Source organism: Perissodus microlepis, chromosome 15 (genome assembly GCF_051167445.1).
Source record: "Perissodus microlepis isolate ML-2025 ecotype Zambia chromosome 15, ASM5116744v1, whole genome shotgun sequence".
NCBI lineage: Eukaryota > Metazoa > Chordata > Actinopteri > Cichliformes > Cichlidae > Perissodus > Perissodus microlepis.
Genome location: NC_140475.1, coordinates 35121530 through 35140768, shown reverse-complemented (window position 1 = coordinate 35140768; position 19239 = coordinate 35121530). Strand labels below are relative to the sequence as shown.

The window sequence follows — 19239 nt, the reverse complement described above, 5'->3', positions numbered from 1 at the left end:
AATGCCAAAGCACTTACCCTATTATTTTCTACTTGCTACCCCACACTGCCATCAGCTAGACATGTGGTGTTTTGCAAAGCAGCGCAACACTCAGCATCCCAGGAGCCTGCAGCACTTGCTAAAAGGGTCCTCTGTGGAAAAACAGTGATGTTAACATGCTAAAATCTGCAGCTTTTCTGAGTTATCTTCTAATGTAGACCTTTAGGTGCTTTGTTATGTGATATGTTGTTCTGGCACAGAAACAAAGTACTCAAAACTGTTTTTGGGGGGAGAATAAAATGGTAAGTGGCTGATTAATCGACATGAGGCCAATTTTCACTGAGAGTACCATGAGTACCATGTGACACGTGCCAGGACACGCTGACTTGAAAATCATTTAGAATGTTGACCCCATCATCTGCATGTCTGCAGATAAGATTGTTTTAGCTGTTGTCTTCGTAATGATGAGAATGTGGATCCTATAACTTGTTATGTGTTTCTTGACCACAACACGTAGTCTCTTCTTTTCCTTGTTTCTGTTATACAAGTGGCTGCCGGAAATAAAGTTAAAGTGAGGCGATTTGTTTTTTGTTTTTTTTGTCTTTTTCAGGGGTGGTGAGGCTGAAATAAGGACAATAACGTGAACTGTTGTGACGCATCATCACTCACCTAGTCACTATTGTTATGGAGTCCCTTTGCTAATAACAGGAACGACAGGAGAGTGTGGAAGTGGGACCTTAGCCGGTTGGTGAGAAAGTTTAGGTGAATTTTCACTACATGCTTGATCAATTAAGATATAAAGTTAAGCTTTGCCATTCCTACATTTCACAGTGGGGCTAATCACTGTGAAAGTAACATTTTATTCCTGATACAAAACTAAACAAACAAATTATAGACTCAATTTAAAAATGGGTTTGAATATGTATTTTTAACACATTTACAGCCAAGATTGAATATGTTTTGTTTTCAACACAATACTCCGAAGAAAATCCACTCAAAAGGTTTGAGTGTAAATGTTACATCTTTGAGACTTTGAACGGCAACAGTGAGTAAAGAACATTTATATTACAAGAAGTACACAAAGCATTAAAACACCAGTATAAGCAGTACACATACACATTTTTCAAATGCACATCAAGGTAGTTTGTGATCATAGAAATAACCAATAATTTGATATACATACAGTGTAGTTTACCTCTTACATCAAAAGACATTAATATTTTACATTCAAAATTATATTCATAGTATTTTAACAAATAACAAATAAATTCAACACAACTGGTCATTTTATTATTTTGTCTGCAAACTGTATGTCTAGATTACTCCTCAATAATATCATCATTTAAAGCATTTTCTACTGTACACACAAATATGGCTTCTTTCTGACTTTCACATTTATTGGTTCACATAGAAACAAGTCTGACCACTTGGCAGCCATCTTGCTCATGTCTATTGGCAGATATTTGGGGAGTTATGTTTAAGGCCCTGCTTAAATAAACTGTTTTTTCAGTGGCCTCCTGCCGTTATTATATAAAGAAACCTGTAGATTTCAGGACTAGTTGAGTTCCACGCTTCTCTTTTGTAGTGCAAGTTGAGAATGCAGATTCTCAGAATACACCGATGTCATCATTTAAAAGTATGCTATAACCAGCTATCCTTCATTCTAAAATGCTGCTGCGAGAGTACTGACAGGGACTAGAAGGAGCACATATATATACTCTTTATTTGCTCCCTGTTAAATCCAGAATCTAATTTACAATCCTCCCCCTGACATGCAAGATCTTAAATAGTCAGGCTGATCTTAAAGACCTCACAGGATCATATCATCCAAATAGAGCACTTCACTGACAGACTGCAGGCTTACTTGTGGTTCCTAGGATAATCAGAAGTAGATTGGGAGGTTTATATTGTTAACTGGTAATTATGTAACAATGTGCTTTTTGGAGTAACAACAAAATAATGTAACCACATGTACTGCAGTACTTTTTTTTTTGCAATGTATAGTAGTGACCTGTATTGAGAACTTTATAAACCGATGGGTGTGTACATTCATGGAACATATTTTATAGCTTGATCAGCATAAGCCTCCCCTCTTAAAAAAGTTTAGTGTTCATGTGGGGTGTGTGATTTGCTGAGTTATGGGTTAAGTTTTCAAAACAGACAGCGGTCTGACAGCTTCAGCAGAGGAGTGCACTTTTTTTCTGCAACTCTTCCACTTAAGACTATTTTAGATATTTTGCTGATGCATCTGTGCAGACTGGATGTTGATGACAGCTGATGGATGCACTGGCTCAGAACAAGCAAGTTTCTCTTAATGTGTCCCCCATAACATGACATAAAATGTGTTTGTTTGTTTTTAACAAGAAAAACTGGTCTCATGTTTTATTCTCACTTCTTCATCTTCTGCCTCAACAACAGCAGCTCCGTTGCTGAGCGCCGCGTCACTCAGGGTACTGCGGAGCGTCACCCGGGTGACACTGAGCGAATGTTTTCTGGGAGTGATGGGATGTGGCCGATGGCACATGACCTCCTTGAACATTTCTCTAAAGCGTGTTGACATGAGGTTATACAAGATCGGGTTGACTGCTGAGCTGAGGTAGAAAAACACTCCGGAGGTGATGTGCACATACTGGAAGATTTCCAAGTGGGTGTCAGTCCAGTCACTGATGAAACTCCACATTAGCCGGTCAGTGTGAAATGGAGCCCAGCAGATTCCAAAAACCACAACCAAGACAACTGAAAAACAGCACGAGAGAGACAAGAACACAATGAGAGGGGATGTTTCAACATTAGTGTTTTCCTCATGCTTAACTGATGCAATATATGAGTATTTGAGCCTTGCTTTAGGTACCTGTGTTCATTTTTAGCCCTTTCCCAGCCAAATAACAGTCATGACTTCAAAGAACATCTCAAACAAACAAGAATTTTTCAAAATGCCAGACCACATTTTCCCCTTCTCTAATTGTTGTTTGGACTTTAATTGTGCATTCTAATTAGTTGAGACATTATTCTGTCTGGCAGACTTCTAGACTGGATTATTGTGGCTGAAAATTACAACAACTAATAAAAAATGAAATGAAAAAAAAAGATTTTTTTGTGTTACTTTGAAGCTAATTTCAGTTTTCTTGTGTCTTAACAGACTAACCGGCAGAGTACAAGTTTTTTGAGGCATTTACATTTCCAAGGAAATTTATTCACCAAACTTGAGGATTGATTTTTATTTTAACAGAACGTGTCACATCCTTGAATAAAAATATGTTTAAAAAAAGTGGCAATATTATAGATGCTGAGGAAAACAGCAAAAATATGAGACACACTAATGAAAGAGGAAGTAAGTTGAAAAGAGAACAGTTACCAGAAAAAAAATCTTCTGCTTTGTTTTGGCCCAACTTTTCAAAGGTCGGTTAAACTGTATCCAGAACATTCCCAGGGATTTATATCATCTCCTCAAGTGAATTCAGTGAAAATACTTCTTTTAGTGCTGCCATGTTCGGAAAAACACTCTGTTATTCCAAAGGTGTCTTATACAGTGTGCACATCTCACCTTTGCACAGACAGTGAATGAACATGAACACTTCCTGAATTTGGTTCAGTCTGTGTGACTGTACTCTAAGCGGTGAAACGGTAACTTCACATAGTTATGATCTGTTCTGAATTTTACAAAGCATATAAGATGTACATTGAGAAAAAGCTGTTAATTAAAAAGAAACTGACAGAACTAGCTTGTTGTATTTGGCTTGAACTATCTAGAATATTGTTTGCTTGAGAAAACAAGAAGCACACTGATGTTCATAATCACACAGTTCAACAGGTTTTTTTGCAGGCTCTGACTGCAAGTCCCCTGCTGGGTTTCAAAAGCTGGAGCTGTTTCTGTTGCTTTCATCAAAAGCATTCAGTGACTTTTCTTGACAGTTGGGCACGAACTGCCTACTTTTCTTTGAGCTCCTTTGATCTCTTCCTTTCAGGCATATTGATGAAAATCTTCCAAGAATAGTATGACCTTTTCAAAGTCACAACGCTTCGATATTTTGCACTTTGTTGAAGGAATATGACCTGAGAGGAGGATGACAATGACCCTAGAGGTCTTACTATCATGCAACCGAACGCTGCTTTGAAATAGAGGTCAATAAATTATTTATGTCACATCTGAGAAAGATTGGCAATTTAACTTCACCTTCACCACTGAGTGATGCAAAAGCACATGTGAGCCATGACAAACCCTTTCAAAGCTATGTTTCTGATAGAATATAACAAAGTGACACTTGAGTTAACCTTTTCTTCTTGTTTTCCTTATTAAAACATTTTTTTTACTGATTTACATCAGACTACAGACTTACTATCCATATGGGATGGGATTATGTGATCACACCAGCAGTGTCCCTAAAGGTAAAGTTAACTAACTCTAACTAAGCACTCAATTCTGCACAAACTACATAACAAGACTGTGAACTAGAAGGTAAAAGTTGGCACATTAGCAGATCCATATACTTACACAACATTTTAGTGACTTGCCGGCGACGTGCCTTCTGCTGCTGTGTGCGGATGTTACAGCAGCTATCTTGTCCGAAACCAGATTTTGGCTCCAGTTCCTGGTGCATCTTTTCACGCTTTAGCTGCAGCCCAATGAGCATGTAAAGAATACTGATTGTGAGCATGGGCAGAATAAAAAACAGCAAGGTGGTCATCTGGATTGTCAGGTTGTACATCCAGCGTGGTTTCACTAATGTGCACATGGCTGAGTTGGGAATCTCCACATTTATGGTTCCAGCAGGGTCTGTGGAACAACTGTGCAAGAAGACAATCCCATGCAGGCTTGTATTGGGCACAGCACACAAAACTGATACACCCCACACAGTGAGAATGACTCTCTTAGCATGAGTACGTGTCACATAATACTTTGCTCGCAGCGGGTGGACCACGGCGATGTAACGCTCTATGCTCAGTGCCGTCACGTTTAGGATGGATGCCAAGCAGACCGTCTCAAATAAGAAGGTCTTAAAGTAGCAACCTCCCGTTCCCAGAAGAAAGGGGTAGTTCTGCCACAGCTCATACAGCTCTAATGGCATGCCAAGCAGTAGCACTAACAGGTCTGACACGGCCAAGCTGAACAAGTAGTAGTTTGTTGGTGTCCACATGACTTTGTTGCGTGCAATGACGGTGCACGTCAGCACATTCCCCACAACGCCTACCAGGAAGATGATCAGATACATCAGGCAGATGGGGAGGAACACAGGTGATCGACGAGGACCCAGATATTTTTCCAGGTACCCCTCCTCTGTCAGATGTGTGAGATTATGAAAGGTCCCATTCACTGCATGAGTAATATTGGTGCACAGTTCTCCTTTAGGACAAAGCCACTCTTCGTTTTCAGTTATTAAATCAAATGAACAGTTGAAAGCTGACATCCTGCCAACTTAGCCGAGCTCACTGGCTGGAAAAAAGTAGAGGAAACCATTATTAGCATCAATCCAGTTGAACACACAGTAGACAACACTGAATAGTGAGGATAAATAATGAGTTTCAAAATAAGTAAGGAAAGAATCAAGATAATTATTAAACTAAGAGTATTTCCTACCTCAACCCTGAACACAGGACTATATAGCAGATAAAGAAAGTGTTACTTCTGGCACTTACCATATCACTAAATTGTCAGGTAATGTTCATCTATATGTATATGAGAATCATTACAGCACTGTGCAAAAGCTTTGAGCCACCTCCATTTCTTTATATCTAACCACCAAGGAGTTTTCCTTTTCATGTTTGCACCTGTTTCAGGAAGTAACCTCACGTTGCAAAAAAAAAGAAAGAAAAGAAAAAAAGAAAATATAAAGAAATCAGAGGTTGTGCAACAGATTATGAATTGATTACTGGATTCCTCATGTATTTGTATAGCAAGTATTATTTTTGCAAACGATTCCCTTATCAATTCCAGTCGCCCCAAATGACGTCACCACGTTGCGGAGCGTCATTTACCTGGCAGGAAACACGGCGCCTAAGCAGCTCAAACGCTCAAAAGTTTGGTTATACTGTACAAGAACGGATGACAACAGGGCAACTTGCAATACTTGCAAAGAAGATATTTCATTTAAGGGAGGAAACACTACGAATATGCAAAAGCATTTGCTCACAAAACACGCGATAACCTTAAATGAATGTCGTGTTTTTAATTCCGCTCCTTATTACAAGACCTGCCATTACTGTGCATTTAGGTGACCATGATGAGACAGACAGAGTCTGGCTCAGATGCTGGCAGTTCTCGCTGCAGTCTACCGGTAGCGTCTCCTTTCAGGCCAGGATAGACGAATGTCACCGAGCAGTGACTAAGTTTGTGGTCAAAGGCTTGCACCCATTTGCCACAGCAGATGCCCCTGATTTTTGGTAAGTGAATGTGTTTAATTGTAGGCAGGGACATTACTGGATATTCTTGTGTAATTGCTACAGAATAATTTATGTTATACTTTGTTATTGCTACAGAAGAATATTTATTTCATTATTTTACATTTACAATTTTTTTTTCCTGGGGGACCCTGTGACACCCATTGAAGAGCCGTAGGCTGTGGATCTCTTTGTAAGGCCATGTTACTCCTAAATTTCTATCTTGTTCAAAGAGAAGATATAAAACAAAGTTCTAAGCTAATCGACCTTAGTGTTCTCCTTTTTTAAAAATAAGAATCGATAAAGAATCGATAAAGAATCGAATCGTTAAACAGAATCGAAAATGGAATTGGAATCGTGAAAATCTTATCAATACCCATCCCTAGCAATTATAACCAAACAGATATTGAGTAATTAGTAGTTCAATTTACTTTAAGCAAATGATTTCTCATCTTGATTAGCTTAAAATGATCAATTAACCATTATTAACCTTTATACCCTAAAGTGTTTATTTTAACCTTTTTGAATCTGTCTCTCTCTTTCCTTCTCTTTCCCCAACCAATCACAGCAGATGGCCCCGCCCCTCCCTGAGCCTGGTTCTGCTGGAGGTTTCTTCCTGTTAAAAGGGAGTTTTTCCTTCTCACTGTGACCAAAGGGCTTGCTCATAGGGGGTCATAATAACAATCTGTATGTATTATTGTAGGGTCTTTACCTTACAATGTAAAGCACCTTGAGGCGACTGTTGTTGTGATTTGGTGCTGTGTAAATAAGATTTAATTGAACTGAATTTTAGCAAGGTTGGACTGTTGAACTCACCTTCAATGTGGCCAAAGAGACTTTTGTCACTGACTGATGTACGTGCAGTTATCTATCTGCACTTTTTATTTCTCCAATTATTATTCAAGACAGTAATATTTAACATCAACCATGAAAGCAGAATGTGCCTTTCCACACAACTCCATGGTCAAATATTTCAGCTGACATTCACACTGGTTTGCCAACTAAAAACTATAATGATGAAAAAATGAGTGATTTTTCACTGGCTGCTCAGTATGGTGTATCACACTAACAAACGAGGTAGAGTAGATAAATTACTGATGAGTTAATAAGTAATGAGTGAGTCATTATACATCTCTGTCACAACACATTTGTCATGACATCTAAAATAGATCCTTTTTAACAACTTTTTGTTCGTCTTTCTACATCTTTCCCCACCAGTTCTCTCAATTTTAATTACATCAGTTGTTACTGTTGTTTTTACTTAACTTCTGAGTGGTTGAATAAGCTGAAATTGCTGTTTCCTGCACATATAGATCTTTAAAAGCTTTAAGATGTGTGATGATGTTCTGGAAACTAATGTGAAAGGTAACATCCTCAGTCACACTGTTTTGTTGACATCAAACACAGGTCTGTGAAATACAGTCAAGCACAAATTCTTCTGTGAGAGATGTTTGAAAGAGGGACCAACAGACACTAAATCTGTATTTTTGAGGAAGCGACTGTTTCCAGTCTATATTTTGTTGCTATCACATTTTTTTTCAGTAAAATAACAGATTTTTCAGACACTTGTTCTTATTCCTTTTATTATTTGTTTTTCAGATCCGTGATGTTGCTGTTTTGGCTTGCTCTAACCACTCTGCCCGCTCAGAGACTTTCTCAGCTGCAGCTCCATCGATAATGCTCTGTTAAGCATCCACCCAACCAAGAACCAAAAAGGACAAAAGACAAAATTAGTGGATTTTTTTAAGGAGCTGAATATTTTTCTTTCTTCCAATTTGCTGCTACAGTTATTTGCAAATATTACTTGAACAGGCAAAGGATTCAGGTTGCATTTAGCAACACTTGCAGTATAAAGTAATTGCTAGTTTGTGTCTTTTCATGGGATTTATTGACATTCAGAAAAAACTATTACAAGCACAATTTATTAGTCTATTTATCATTTCTTTGGATTTATTTCACCTGCACAGGCCGACACGTCTACACTTGGAAGCAGGAGGAGCCTGCAGTACAAGAAGTGTCCAATCTGGCATTCTTCTGTTTTCCATTCCCTTGGCCCTTTGATGTCAGGTGGGTGGAAAAGAAGAGGATTAGCGAAAGTGGTGGGATACAGTTCTCTCTTTGAATATCCACATAATGGCAAATGATGAATGACACTAATTTATTTTGTTAGTGGGGAGCTATTTAACATTGACTGTAACGTATGTAATTGGCACACATCAAACGGAACATATCTAATGTTGAGACGGTGACATTTTATTGACTTTTGAAAGCTGTATGCTAATTTATGAATTCGATGCCAGTAACAAATTTCAAAAAGGGGCAAAAAAAGAAAAAAATAGAGTTGACCAAAGCTGGAGTTCACCTCATTCGATTGTCTTCAAACTTCAAACAATTTATCAGGCCTTGCAGAATACCTAGGTAGTTCAGTGTTAGCGCCTAAGGTCAAAGTTGACATTGAAAAAAAATTCAGAGAAACCATATTGAGTAATATATCACATAAAAGGGCACGGAGAGAGCTGTACAACACACTTATTTATTAATATGGCATCCTGTGATGTCACAAAGATAGCTTAAAAGACTGAGTTTGTGATGGGTGTATTCACACTGAGTGACAGAAAAGGAAGTAAACTTCCTTTCTAATTTTCAGGGTATTTGTTACTCGCCCTTTGTGGTAATTTGTTATTTTCTGGTGGATAAACAGTTAAATATTTCAAAAGACACTATAATAGCTCTGGTATTAGCTAAAGCACCTGGTGTAGCAGCTGAATTTAAATTTCTGATAAGTCGGTAAGATCTAAGTCGATGGTGTTAATGAAAGGAAATGGTTTCTTTCCCAGATTCATAAAACTTTATTGGAAAACACCACAAAGAGTCTATTCAACAATTACATGTGATGGAGGAGCCCCTATACCTCTAGCAGAGTTTCTGGGCAGTGCATTGCATTAAGTATTATGTACTTTACTTGGTGATTAAAACCTTCTGGGATATGTGGACAGAAAATGTGCTGAGTGATCTGGCATGTTTTCTGCATACTACTGCACTGGGCACATCTAATGCATTACAATGAATTATATACCACAAACTATTCCCCTGCAACTGCAGAGTGTACTAGCTTGCCATAAATTAGATGTAGTGTCATAAGTATTTCCATGTTCTAGTCCCTGATGTCCAAGTTAGTTCTATTTTATTGGAAGAAAAATGCAAAAGGATTTGACTATATTTGCATTTTTAGAGAGAAGCTTGGACATAATGACACAGAATATGTTGATTCTCATTCTATTCCAAGAAATAACACAGTGTACACAGTGCAATGAATAACAAATACATCCTGCATCCATACAAGTTTGGATACAAAACTGAGAATAGATCTGGTGCTTATAGCTGACCTATTGTCTGTCTACGAATTTTACAAGTTATATATCTGAGAGATTCCGATCGTATTACCATCTTGCCAATTCATTTTTGTGTGATATACTGTTCCATCTCTCCATTTTCTTCCATTAAACCAATTCAAGATCGGGACACGCTGGACCCTATCTCAGTTGTCATAAGGTGGCGGTACACTCTGGTATACAGTGTTACAGTTTTAAGTGACCTGCCCAGTGACTATGGATGCAAATCAGCATCTTGTAGGCCTATTTTCAGATGTGTCATTATAGGAAGAAAGAAAAAGTTACACTACATAGTTACATAAAAGTCTATTGATTCGGTTATTTGACCAAATATAACACAGCTGGAGTATAAATTCGTTTAAAAATTGGTTAGAAAGGGTTCACATATGCTTTTGACATCAAGCCTTATTAACCTCAGTTGTATATATTCTAATTTCATTGCACACTATGCTTTTTATATCCATGAAACAAGATGAAACAATAAGTTTCACTTCACGCAAGCCTTAAAGACAAAAAAGCATGGATGACCTGTAATGTTCTAATTCTAAAATTAGAATAAACTAAATTGTTTTAGCCGTAAAAAAGTGAGAGGCAGGATAACAAGGTACTCTGGATGTTGTTACCTTGGCCAACCTTTGATGCATTGGCCTGTATGTCTCACATATAAAATAAGGCCCTATGATTGTTTTCTTTCACATTGTGCAAAATTGTCATCAGTATTGTCAATTATTGTATCTTGAATATTATAATATTAGAATTTCATATTGTATGTGATATATATTAGCATTACTCCCAGAAAGGTCTGCGGGAAAACTATTGGCATAAACTAGACAAAGACAATTCTAGCACCCTCTTTTGGATCACTTTCAGGACTTCCAGCAACCTCCCGGCACCGCTCTAACTAGTCTCTTGGCCTGTGTGACTGATGGCTCATAGTAACTATGGCTACCACAAGATGCTCTGCACCACGCAAAATTGTCCATTATTAAAATATAGCCATTTTAAACTTGCACTAATTTTAAAATTATTCATTATTAAACTCTGGCTGTCTTCCACAGTCTGCCCCAGCTGGGCACGGCCAATGGCCTGAGCCTGGTTCTCTTACTCTTACTTGCTTATAGGGGTCATTTGATTATTTGGGTTTTCTCTGTATTACCGTAGGGTCTTTACCTTACATCATAAAGCACCTTGAGGCAACAACTGAGCCCATCAATAAAAAATTATTTATAATTTCTCTACCTTTCTTATGTCGTTCTACATCTTTGAGTTTATCACATTTTAACATTAATAAAGTTTTTCATAAAAGGAAAACATAAAATGCCAAATGCCACTGGGGCCAAGTTGCATGATGAAAACATCTTGTGTGTTTAGTGGTGTTTGCTCAGCACCATCAGGCACAATCATGATCTGAATGCCCCGTTGTGCCAGACACATTTGTTTTGTCTCTAAGTCTCTATAGACAATTTCTTTTTATTACATTTTTTTTTGCACCTTAAAGGTCTACATTTAAAACAACCTACCACTTCAGATAAAAAGGAAATATTTTTACCTTTTCTACTCGTCAATAGGTACAGTAGCTTTGCTGGATATAAGAACAGTGATTGTGAGTTTACTGAGATCTACAGGGAGTGCAGAATTATTAGGCAAATGAGTATTTTATCCACATCATCCTCTTCATGCATGTTGTCTTACTCCAAGCTGTATAGGCTCGAAAGCCTACTACCAATTAAGCATATTAGGTGATGTGCATCGCTGTAATGAGAAGGGGTGTGGTCTAATGATATCAACACCCTATATCAGGTGTGCATAATTATTAGGCAACATCCTTTCCTTTGGCAAAATGGGTCAAAAGAAGGACTTGACAGGCTCAGAAAAGTCAAAAATAGTGAGATATCTTGCAGAGGGATGCAGCAGTCTCAAAATTGCAAAGCTTCTGAAGCGTGATCATCGAACAATCAAGCGTTTCATTCAAAATAGTCAACAGGGTCGCAAGAAGCGTGTGGAAAAACCAAGGTGCAAAATAACTGCCCATGAACTGAGAAAAGTCAAGCGTGCAGCTGCCAAGATGCCACTTGCCACCAGTTTGGCCATATTTCAGAGCTGCAACATCACTGGAGTGCCCAAAAGCACAAGGTGTGCAATACTCAGAGACATGGCCAAGGTAAGAAAGGCTGAAAGACGACCACCACTGAACAAGACACACAAGCTGAAACGTCAAGACTGGGCCAAGAAATATCTCAAGACTGATTTTTCCAAGGTTTTATGGACTGATGAAATGAGAGTGAGTCTTGATGGGCCAGATGGATGGGCCCGTGGCTGGATTGGTAAAGGGCAGAGAGCTCCAGTCCGACTCAGACGCCAGCAAGGTGGAGGTGGAGTACTGGTTTGGGCTGGTATCATCAAAGATGAGCTTGTGGGGCCTTTTCGGGTTGAGGATGGAGTCAAGCTCAACTCCCAGTCCTACTGCCAGTTTCTGGAAGACACCTTCTTCAAGCAGTGGTACAGGAAGAAGTCTGCATCCTTCAAGAAAAACATGATTTTCATGCAGGACAATGCTCCATCACACGCGTCCAAGTACTCCACAGTGTGGCTGGCAAGAAAGGGTATAAAAGAAGAAAAACTAATGACATGGCCTCCTTGTTCACCTGATCTGAACCCCATTGAGAACCTGTGGTCCATCATCAAATGTGAGATTTACAAGGAGGGAAAACAGTACACCTCTCTGAACAGTGTCTGGGAGGCTGTGGTTGCTGCTGCACGCAATGTTGATGGTGAACAGATCAAAACACTGACAGAATCCATGGATGGCAGGCTTTTGAGTGTCCTTGCAAAGAAAGGTGGCTATATTGGTCGCTGATTTGTTTTTGTTTTGTTTTTGAATGTCAGAAATGTATATTTGTGAATGTGGAGATGTTATATTGGTTTCACTGGTAAAAATAAATAATTGAAATGGGTATATATTTGTTTTTTGTTAAGTTGCCTAATAATTATGCACAGTAATAGTCACCTGCACACACAGATATCCCCCTAAAATAGCTAAAACTAAAAACAAACTAAAAACTACTTCCAAAAACATTCAGCTTTGATATTAATGAGTTTTTTGGGTTCATTGAGAACATGGTTGTTGCTCAATAATAAAATTATTCCTCAAAAATACAACTTGCCTAATAATTCTGCACTCCCTGTAAAGGTAAGAATTCATAGACAAGGATGAAAAGGAACAAAGTTTGTGGTTTGACTGCAGATGTAGGACCTTGGAGTAACATTAGTTTCTGTCTCTTTGACTGAATATCTGCCTGGCAGCTGCAAAACATTAACCCACTTGACATTGCTATGTATAAAACTTGCAAATGGACTGATTTATTTAGTTTGGTGCCAGAACAGAATACCACATCATTCTGGCTGACATAACACCTGCGTGTACACTGCCCTGAACTGTAGTTTGTTTTTTTTAACCTGTCCTGTCGGGCAGCTTTAGCAGGCACAATCATGATCTGAATACCAGACACATTTGTTTTGTCTCTAAGTCTCTATAGACAATTTCTTTTTATTACATTTTTTTAATTATTCAGACAAATGTATCTACTGAGTGACAATGCCAGACCTCAAGGCGGGTAGAAGAAACTTTTTAATTCAGTTTAATGGAATTAAGTTTCAATTCAATCTATCACAGCCCTGAAATGTATCAAATTAAACTGATGTGCATTAAACTGAATTAAACAATAGATAATACAATATAGTTAATACAAGCCTGAACTGTTTTAAACAGAGTTGCATTAAAGGAATTCAACTTTACAGACGATGCTAAATAGGTGTAGAAAGCAATGATGAACTATGGAAGTAACATGTATTGCCCTAAAATGAGTAAGAATCGCTTTCTGAAAGATTGTATATTTGATCACATGTTGGCCACTTATAGAAATCACTGAGGAAAATGGAAAAGCATCCTTTTTTTGAATGTTAATTGGTCATTGTTTGAGGCCAGTGAGCAATGCAATCAATTATCTAGTCTGCAGCTGTTAACACAACACCACAATCCATATGTTACCCAGAAGCTTTTTCCAGTTGTCAGAGCTTTTGTCCCTGAAGTAGAGACCATACTTTTCACTTTTCTGCTATGATTTAATAAATAATCAAAATCGTGAGTCCGAATCATGTCAGTGGACAAAAATAACCTGTTTCAGCAAAGTCTCCATGACACCGTCTCTTATGAAAGTCAAAAATGTCATATCTTGATGGGTTGGAGTGTTTTTTCACAAGCTTTAAAACTGCATGAAGTCAGTACAGGTTTGCAGGAATTATACAAATGCCAAACAGGGAACTTTAATGTCTGACTATAAGTCAGACTTTAATAACAGTGGACACTTTTCAGTTCATTTGGGGGCACTGAGAACACAGACAAAAAAAGAGAACACAGAACATATCTCCTTTTTCTGTATTTTTTTCTGTATCTTGCAATATTCATGATTTATTTTTATACCTCACTGCTTTTATCATTTTTGACACATCACATTTTCATTCATTCAACATGTTCTTTGTTCTAAACAAGTCAAATCATGTAATAGTCTGTAATGGAGTTAATGCCACAAGAAAAAGACCTGCGAGTGTTTGAACCTCATTTATCTACTTTACAATATGTAAAGACGTAATAACTGATTGATTGGTAAATTAACAGCTGATGCACCAAGATACAAAAAAGCCAGAAATGCATTGTTTTGGATTCAATAAAAACTTGTATGTGACACTTGTAAAAGAGCTGAAAGAAATCGATTCTCTTCCTTTTCAAGTAAATATTCACTTGATCACATGTAGCGTATAATAATTTGGGAGAATTAAGAGACAGATCTGCAATCTGCGCTGTTACTGTGTAAACAAAGGTAATTACAAAGTACACAGCAAAATCTCCAGTGTTAAATTAACACTAGAGAGTGTCTATATGGGTCCACACCTCTGAGTGTTAAATACAACACTGTTGAGTGTTAAATTAACACTTTTGACAGTGTTATATGTTTAAAAGTAACCTAGTCAGTTTTGAAGATTAACAATGGCTAACACTGAGCAGTGCTGATTTTCTAACACTGGAAAATTTCTAACATTTTGAGTTATTTTCCAGTGTTAGAAAATCAGCACTGCTCAGTGTTAGCCATTGTTAATCTTCAAAACTGACTAGGTTACTTTTAAACATATAACACTGTCAAAAGTGTTAATTTAACACTCAACAGTGTTGTATTTAACACTCAGAGGTGTGGACCCATATAGACACTCTCTAGTGTTAATTTAACACTGGAGATTTTGCTGTGTAGTAGTTTAATGAACTGGTTGATTACACAATGACACCCAAGAATTTTTTTATTCTGAACGATGAAGTGCCTCTTATATCAGATAGTGAATAAAAATTACAGTGATTTACTGCAGCTCTGCACTGGAGCATCTCTAGCTTTTTACTGGATATAAATGCTCTTACCTCCAGTGTGTCCCTGTGTTGTTATTCCTTTGCGTAAACTCAGGTTGAAGCCTTACGTCTGAACAATATGCGGCTCTTTCACTCCACTCTCCTCCTGGTCTGTCGCACTCTCCTCCAGCCTCACTTGCAGTTACACACATACATACATATTGCGCACACACACACGTTCTCCCCTTTTCTGTCATCCTTCCTGCACGTCAGACTCTCAGACATGAATGTTCAAACACAGGCAGACATTTAAAACAACATTTGTAGTTCTTTCCATTGCAAACACTTAGATTCGAATGACTATGATGATATTAAAGTAGGAATACGAGCTGCGCTCCCTTCACTCAGAACCCCCTTAAGGTTGAGAATAAAAACCCTTGCAGATACTCAGCTTTCAGTTTTAATTCAGTAGACTGTAAAACATACTTTCACACAATTCCATGTGTAGCTGGTAATTTTCCTTAAACCTCGTTGTTAGAGTGGCGTAGCAGTGGTTTTCAAAGAGAACGTATCAGTCGGAAATTAGTTAGCTTTTGTTCATCTCCTCCACAGCTTGGTGGACATATTAATATGTGACTATACAGGTTGCCTACACTAAGCTGTTTTTGTATGTTTGAAGTGTATTCCTCGTCTTCAGTTTTTGCAAACACAGTTTTATGGATAAATATTTATGCAAAATTAATGTATACGTGAGTCCAGCAATAACAAGGCCCAAACTGACTGTTTTACCTGAATTTGTCTTCTAATGCTGCTTAGTACCACGTCTAACGAGCCAAACATAGCTCTCTCAAAGTCCTGTGTTGCCTGGTTACACATTGTACATATTGCAATTTCACTATGGACTGCAGACCTGCACAGAAAACAAATAACAACTTTCATTTTAAACAGACACATTTTTCATGTCTCCCAACAATTCAGACACCAATCAGCGGTCTTCAGATAAAGAGCCCGCAGTATCCCCAAAGACGACACAACAGGAGATGAGTGTGATCAGAAGCATGCTTCTCGTTTTCTTTGACGTTCCCAGTGGTGCTGAGTGAAACTGTCTCCCAGGGTCAGACTGTCAATGTAGAGTTATAACATAATCTTGTTGAGGTGTCTGAGGGAGAACATTCCCTCACTGACAACTTGAACTGTGGTTCACCCCACCGCGCCATCAAAAGCATAAGAGCTGCACGTTTTTATAAATTATTTTACTGTTTTTATACATTCTATTTATTTATTGTTGAGAAAAAGTCAAACTGAATTTCATTGTACACCTTATGATGACAATAACTATTCATTCAATCCATTGAAATCTTTTTGTTTTTTCTTCACACTAAAACAAGCGTAGTTACCATCTGGCATAATTGCCATGTTTCTACTGCAAAGTGAATATTAATTTAAAAGCTCTCCCTTTGTGTGTGTTCTGCCCTGGTGTATAATCAATACTTAAATGTGCCAGTATCTGGGACTGTTTCAGGGCATGGTGCAGCTGGGGGAATTGTTGAAGGTTCAGTACTGTGGGTGGAGGTGAAATGTATGCACACCTAACCTTTCATATGCACCAAGCATATAATCAAAACCATAGTTAGCTCCCACCGTGATAACCCTCTAATTTTGCTGGTTGACTGGTTTTTCTGAATGGGAGATAAAGAGGATGCACATTCACAACAGGTGGTTAACTCTATGTGTGCTGTGCTGGATTCTGGTACATAGCTGACTGATCCTGCTGAGAACGATTTATCTATATGTTCCTAATTTACCATTGTGTGGACAAATTTGCATCCCACTTTTTAAAATATATATATTTTAAACAGGAAATATAGGGAGATATAAATATATGGACACCCTGACCAACAATAGTCCTTCATGTTTGGCATTCATGCCTTATTGAATTAACATAAGTTGAAGGGGTTTGCGTAAAGCTCTTATTTGTGACTATCTAAAGTGACCACACTCACTGGAAATTAAATGCTGGGCCAAGTACGATAAGCACTATGTTCGGACTTGCTCAAGCTTGTCTGCGCTTGTTTCTTTAAACAGTCCAAAGATATTTAAAGGTTTCAGATTTTGCACCAAAACTTCTGTAAACTACAAAATACAGCACCTAACATTCCAACAAAGCACCCTAAATCTCCTCTGCAGCCTCAGTAAAGCAACATTTAAGCGACGCATGACGCCGCTCTCAGCCCGCTGCTGCTGGGAGAGTCTCCAGCTGACCTTCCCGTATGTTGGAAAATAGGACACAGGAAGGGAGGGCGCTAACTGGTGAGCGCCAGCTGAACTTTCAAAATAAGAGCGTGTTCTCTCTCTCTCTCTCTCTACACACACACGCACACATATACATATGTGCTTATAGCAATTTTCATATTGCTTTCAAATAATGTGCTGATGGCCCATATAGGCACATAAGTGTATTCATACAGTTTTACTGATACCATAAATTCAATATTTTCTAACACAACGTTGTTGAGGCTTAATTTAAAGTAATCTGTCATATTTTTTAAAATGCATTTCAGCACGTTTCTGTATGGTTGTTCATTGCTCAGCCCTGTGATTATTGAGTCTGGCACTGGCCAAATAAATAAATAAATAAAAATTGACTTATTTAAATCTGAAATTGACATCATGCACATACTAACTACACATAGTAACTACCTGGAGTTGTCTTACATCAGCTTGAATTTTTACATATATTTTATATACATTATATTCTTGTTATTTCATATTTTAAAAAACAAGCACTTTTTAGATTTTGTTGTATAGCAAAGTTTGTGTGTGTGTGTGTTTTCTTCTTTTTTTTTTATGTAACCAAAGCATTAAATATGACCTTTTCCAGAACTACTCATGCAGCAGTTACAGTTTATTTTCTTACTTTTGATGCATCCGGGTAAGAACTGGCTACAGTGGCAACATAAAGTCTAACACTTCACTGTTTATTGCAATAATCTGAGACATGACACTTTCAAGTCTAATTAACGATATGTGTGGCTTTTTACTCTTACTGTTTGCTTCTTCCAATTTGAAGGTTATTTTGACCTAAACCAGGATGCACCTGTGGTTTCTTGTAAATGGTGGTGAAATACTGATAGCACTTTCATTATTATTTACCCATGTTAATAGGTTTTGTTTTGTTTTTTTTGTATTTATTTATTTATTTATTTATTTTATTTAGGACAGTGCATGTTAATGAACATAAATGTAAAAAAAAATTACATGAATGTAAACATACCAGATTATAGCCAAGGGCTAATTTCCATCTGTATATTTTGTACTGATTCAAACGATACCTAAATAAGTGTCAAAGACAAGAGTAGACACTGCTGGAGCAGCTGAAAGAAGGATTGGAGAATTTTTTTCTTTGTTGAATTGTCATGCATGCGGTCATTTGAGTCATGAGTCATCGGTGACAATGAATAAGGTATTTCCCATGTATGATGATAAAGTGTACCAAGTCTCAGAGGAAGGACACAGGACACATATGTAATCTTCAGATAGTATGAGAAATGTGAAACACAGATATATGACATGTGTGTTGTAAATATACACATGCCATATATCTGTTTTTCACATTCCCATGAGACCAATCAAATTTTCTAATCTGTCCAATAGTACTTTTTCAATTAGAAATGTTAAATGTTGCACTAAGATCAAACAGTACTATGGTAGTCAGTTTGCCTGAGTCTGGATTCAGGCAAATATCATTTAATATCTTTACAAGAGCAGTTTATGTGTGGTGATACTGATGAAAACTGAATAGCTAAAAAGCTGAATGACCAGGTTTAAAACAGCAGGTAACTGCATCATGATTGTTAAATTGTTCCATTTTATAAAAGTAAAATAGCAGGAACTTAGCAAACATGGAAAATAAGCTTTTCTCTCTTCTAATAATATCATGTGACTTTACTCGTGTCAGTTTTATTTCATGAGCATCTGAAACCACTAAAACTTGTATGACTTACAGGCTTGAAAACGCTCTTTTGTTGTCATCAGGGGAGCAGCTTTGTCACCTGCTTCACCTTAGAAAACTCTTCAAAGAACGGAGCCAGATTCAAAGTG

The 19239-nt window shown here is 37.7% G+C and overlaps 1 protein-coding gene across 1 annotated transcript; it reads right to left on the bottom strand.

Moving 5' to 3' along the window:
* Positions 1 to 871: 871 nt before the first annotated feature.
* nmur1a (neuromedin U receptor 1a) lies at positions 872 to 15334 on the bottom strand. The gene is made up of 3 exons (XM_084954266.1): positions 15211 to 15334; positions 4472 to 5410; positions 872 to 2715 (listed from the first exon to the last, which is right to left on the bottom strand). The coding sequence occupies exons 2-3, from the start codon at positions 5382 to 5384 to the stop codon at positions 2336 to 2338; spliced, it is 1293 nt and encodes a 430-aa protein (XP_084810392.1). The 5' UTR covers positions 5385 to 5410; positions 15211 to 15334; the 3' UTR covers positions 872 to 2335.
* Between the last annotated feature and the right edge of the window lie 3905 nt (positions 15335 to 19239).

Coding starts and splice junctions, on each gene's coding strand:
- nmur1a (XM_084954266.1), bottom strand. CDS start 5,384: ATGTCAGCTTTCAACTGTTCATTTGATTTAATAACTGAAAACGAAGAG. Junction 2,716..4,471: donor GCAAGTCACTAAAATGTTGT/GTAAGTATATGG, acceptor GCTGTTTTTCAG/TTGTCTTGGTTGTGGTTTTT.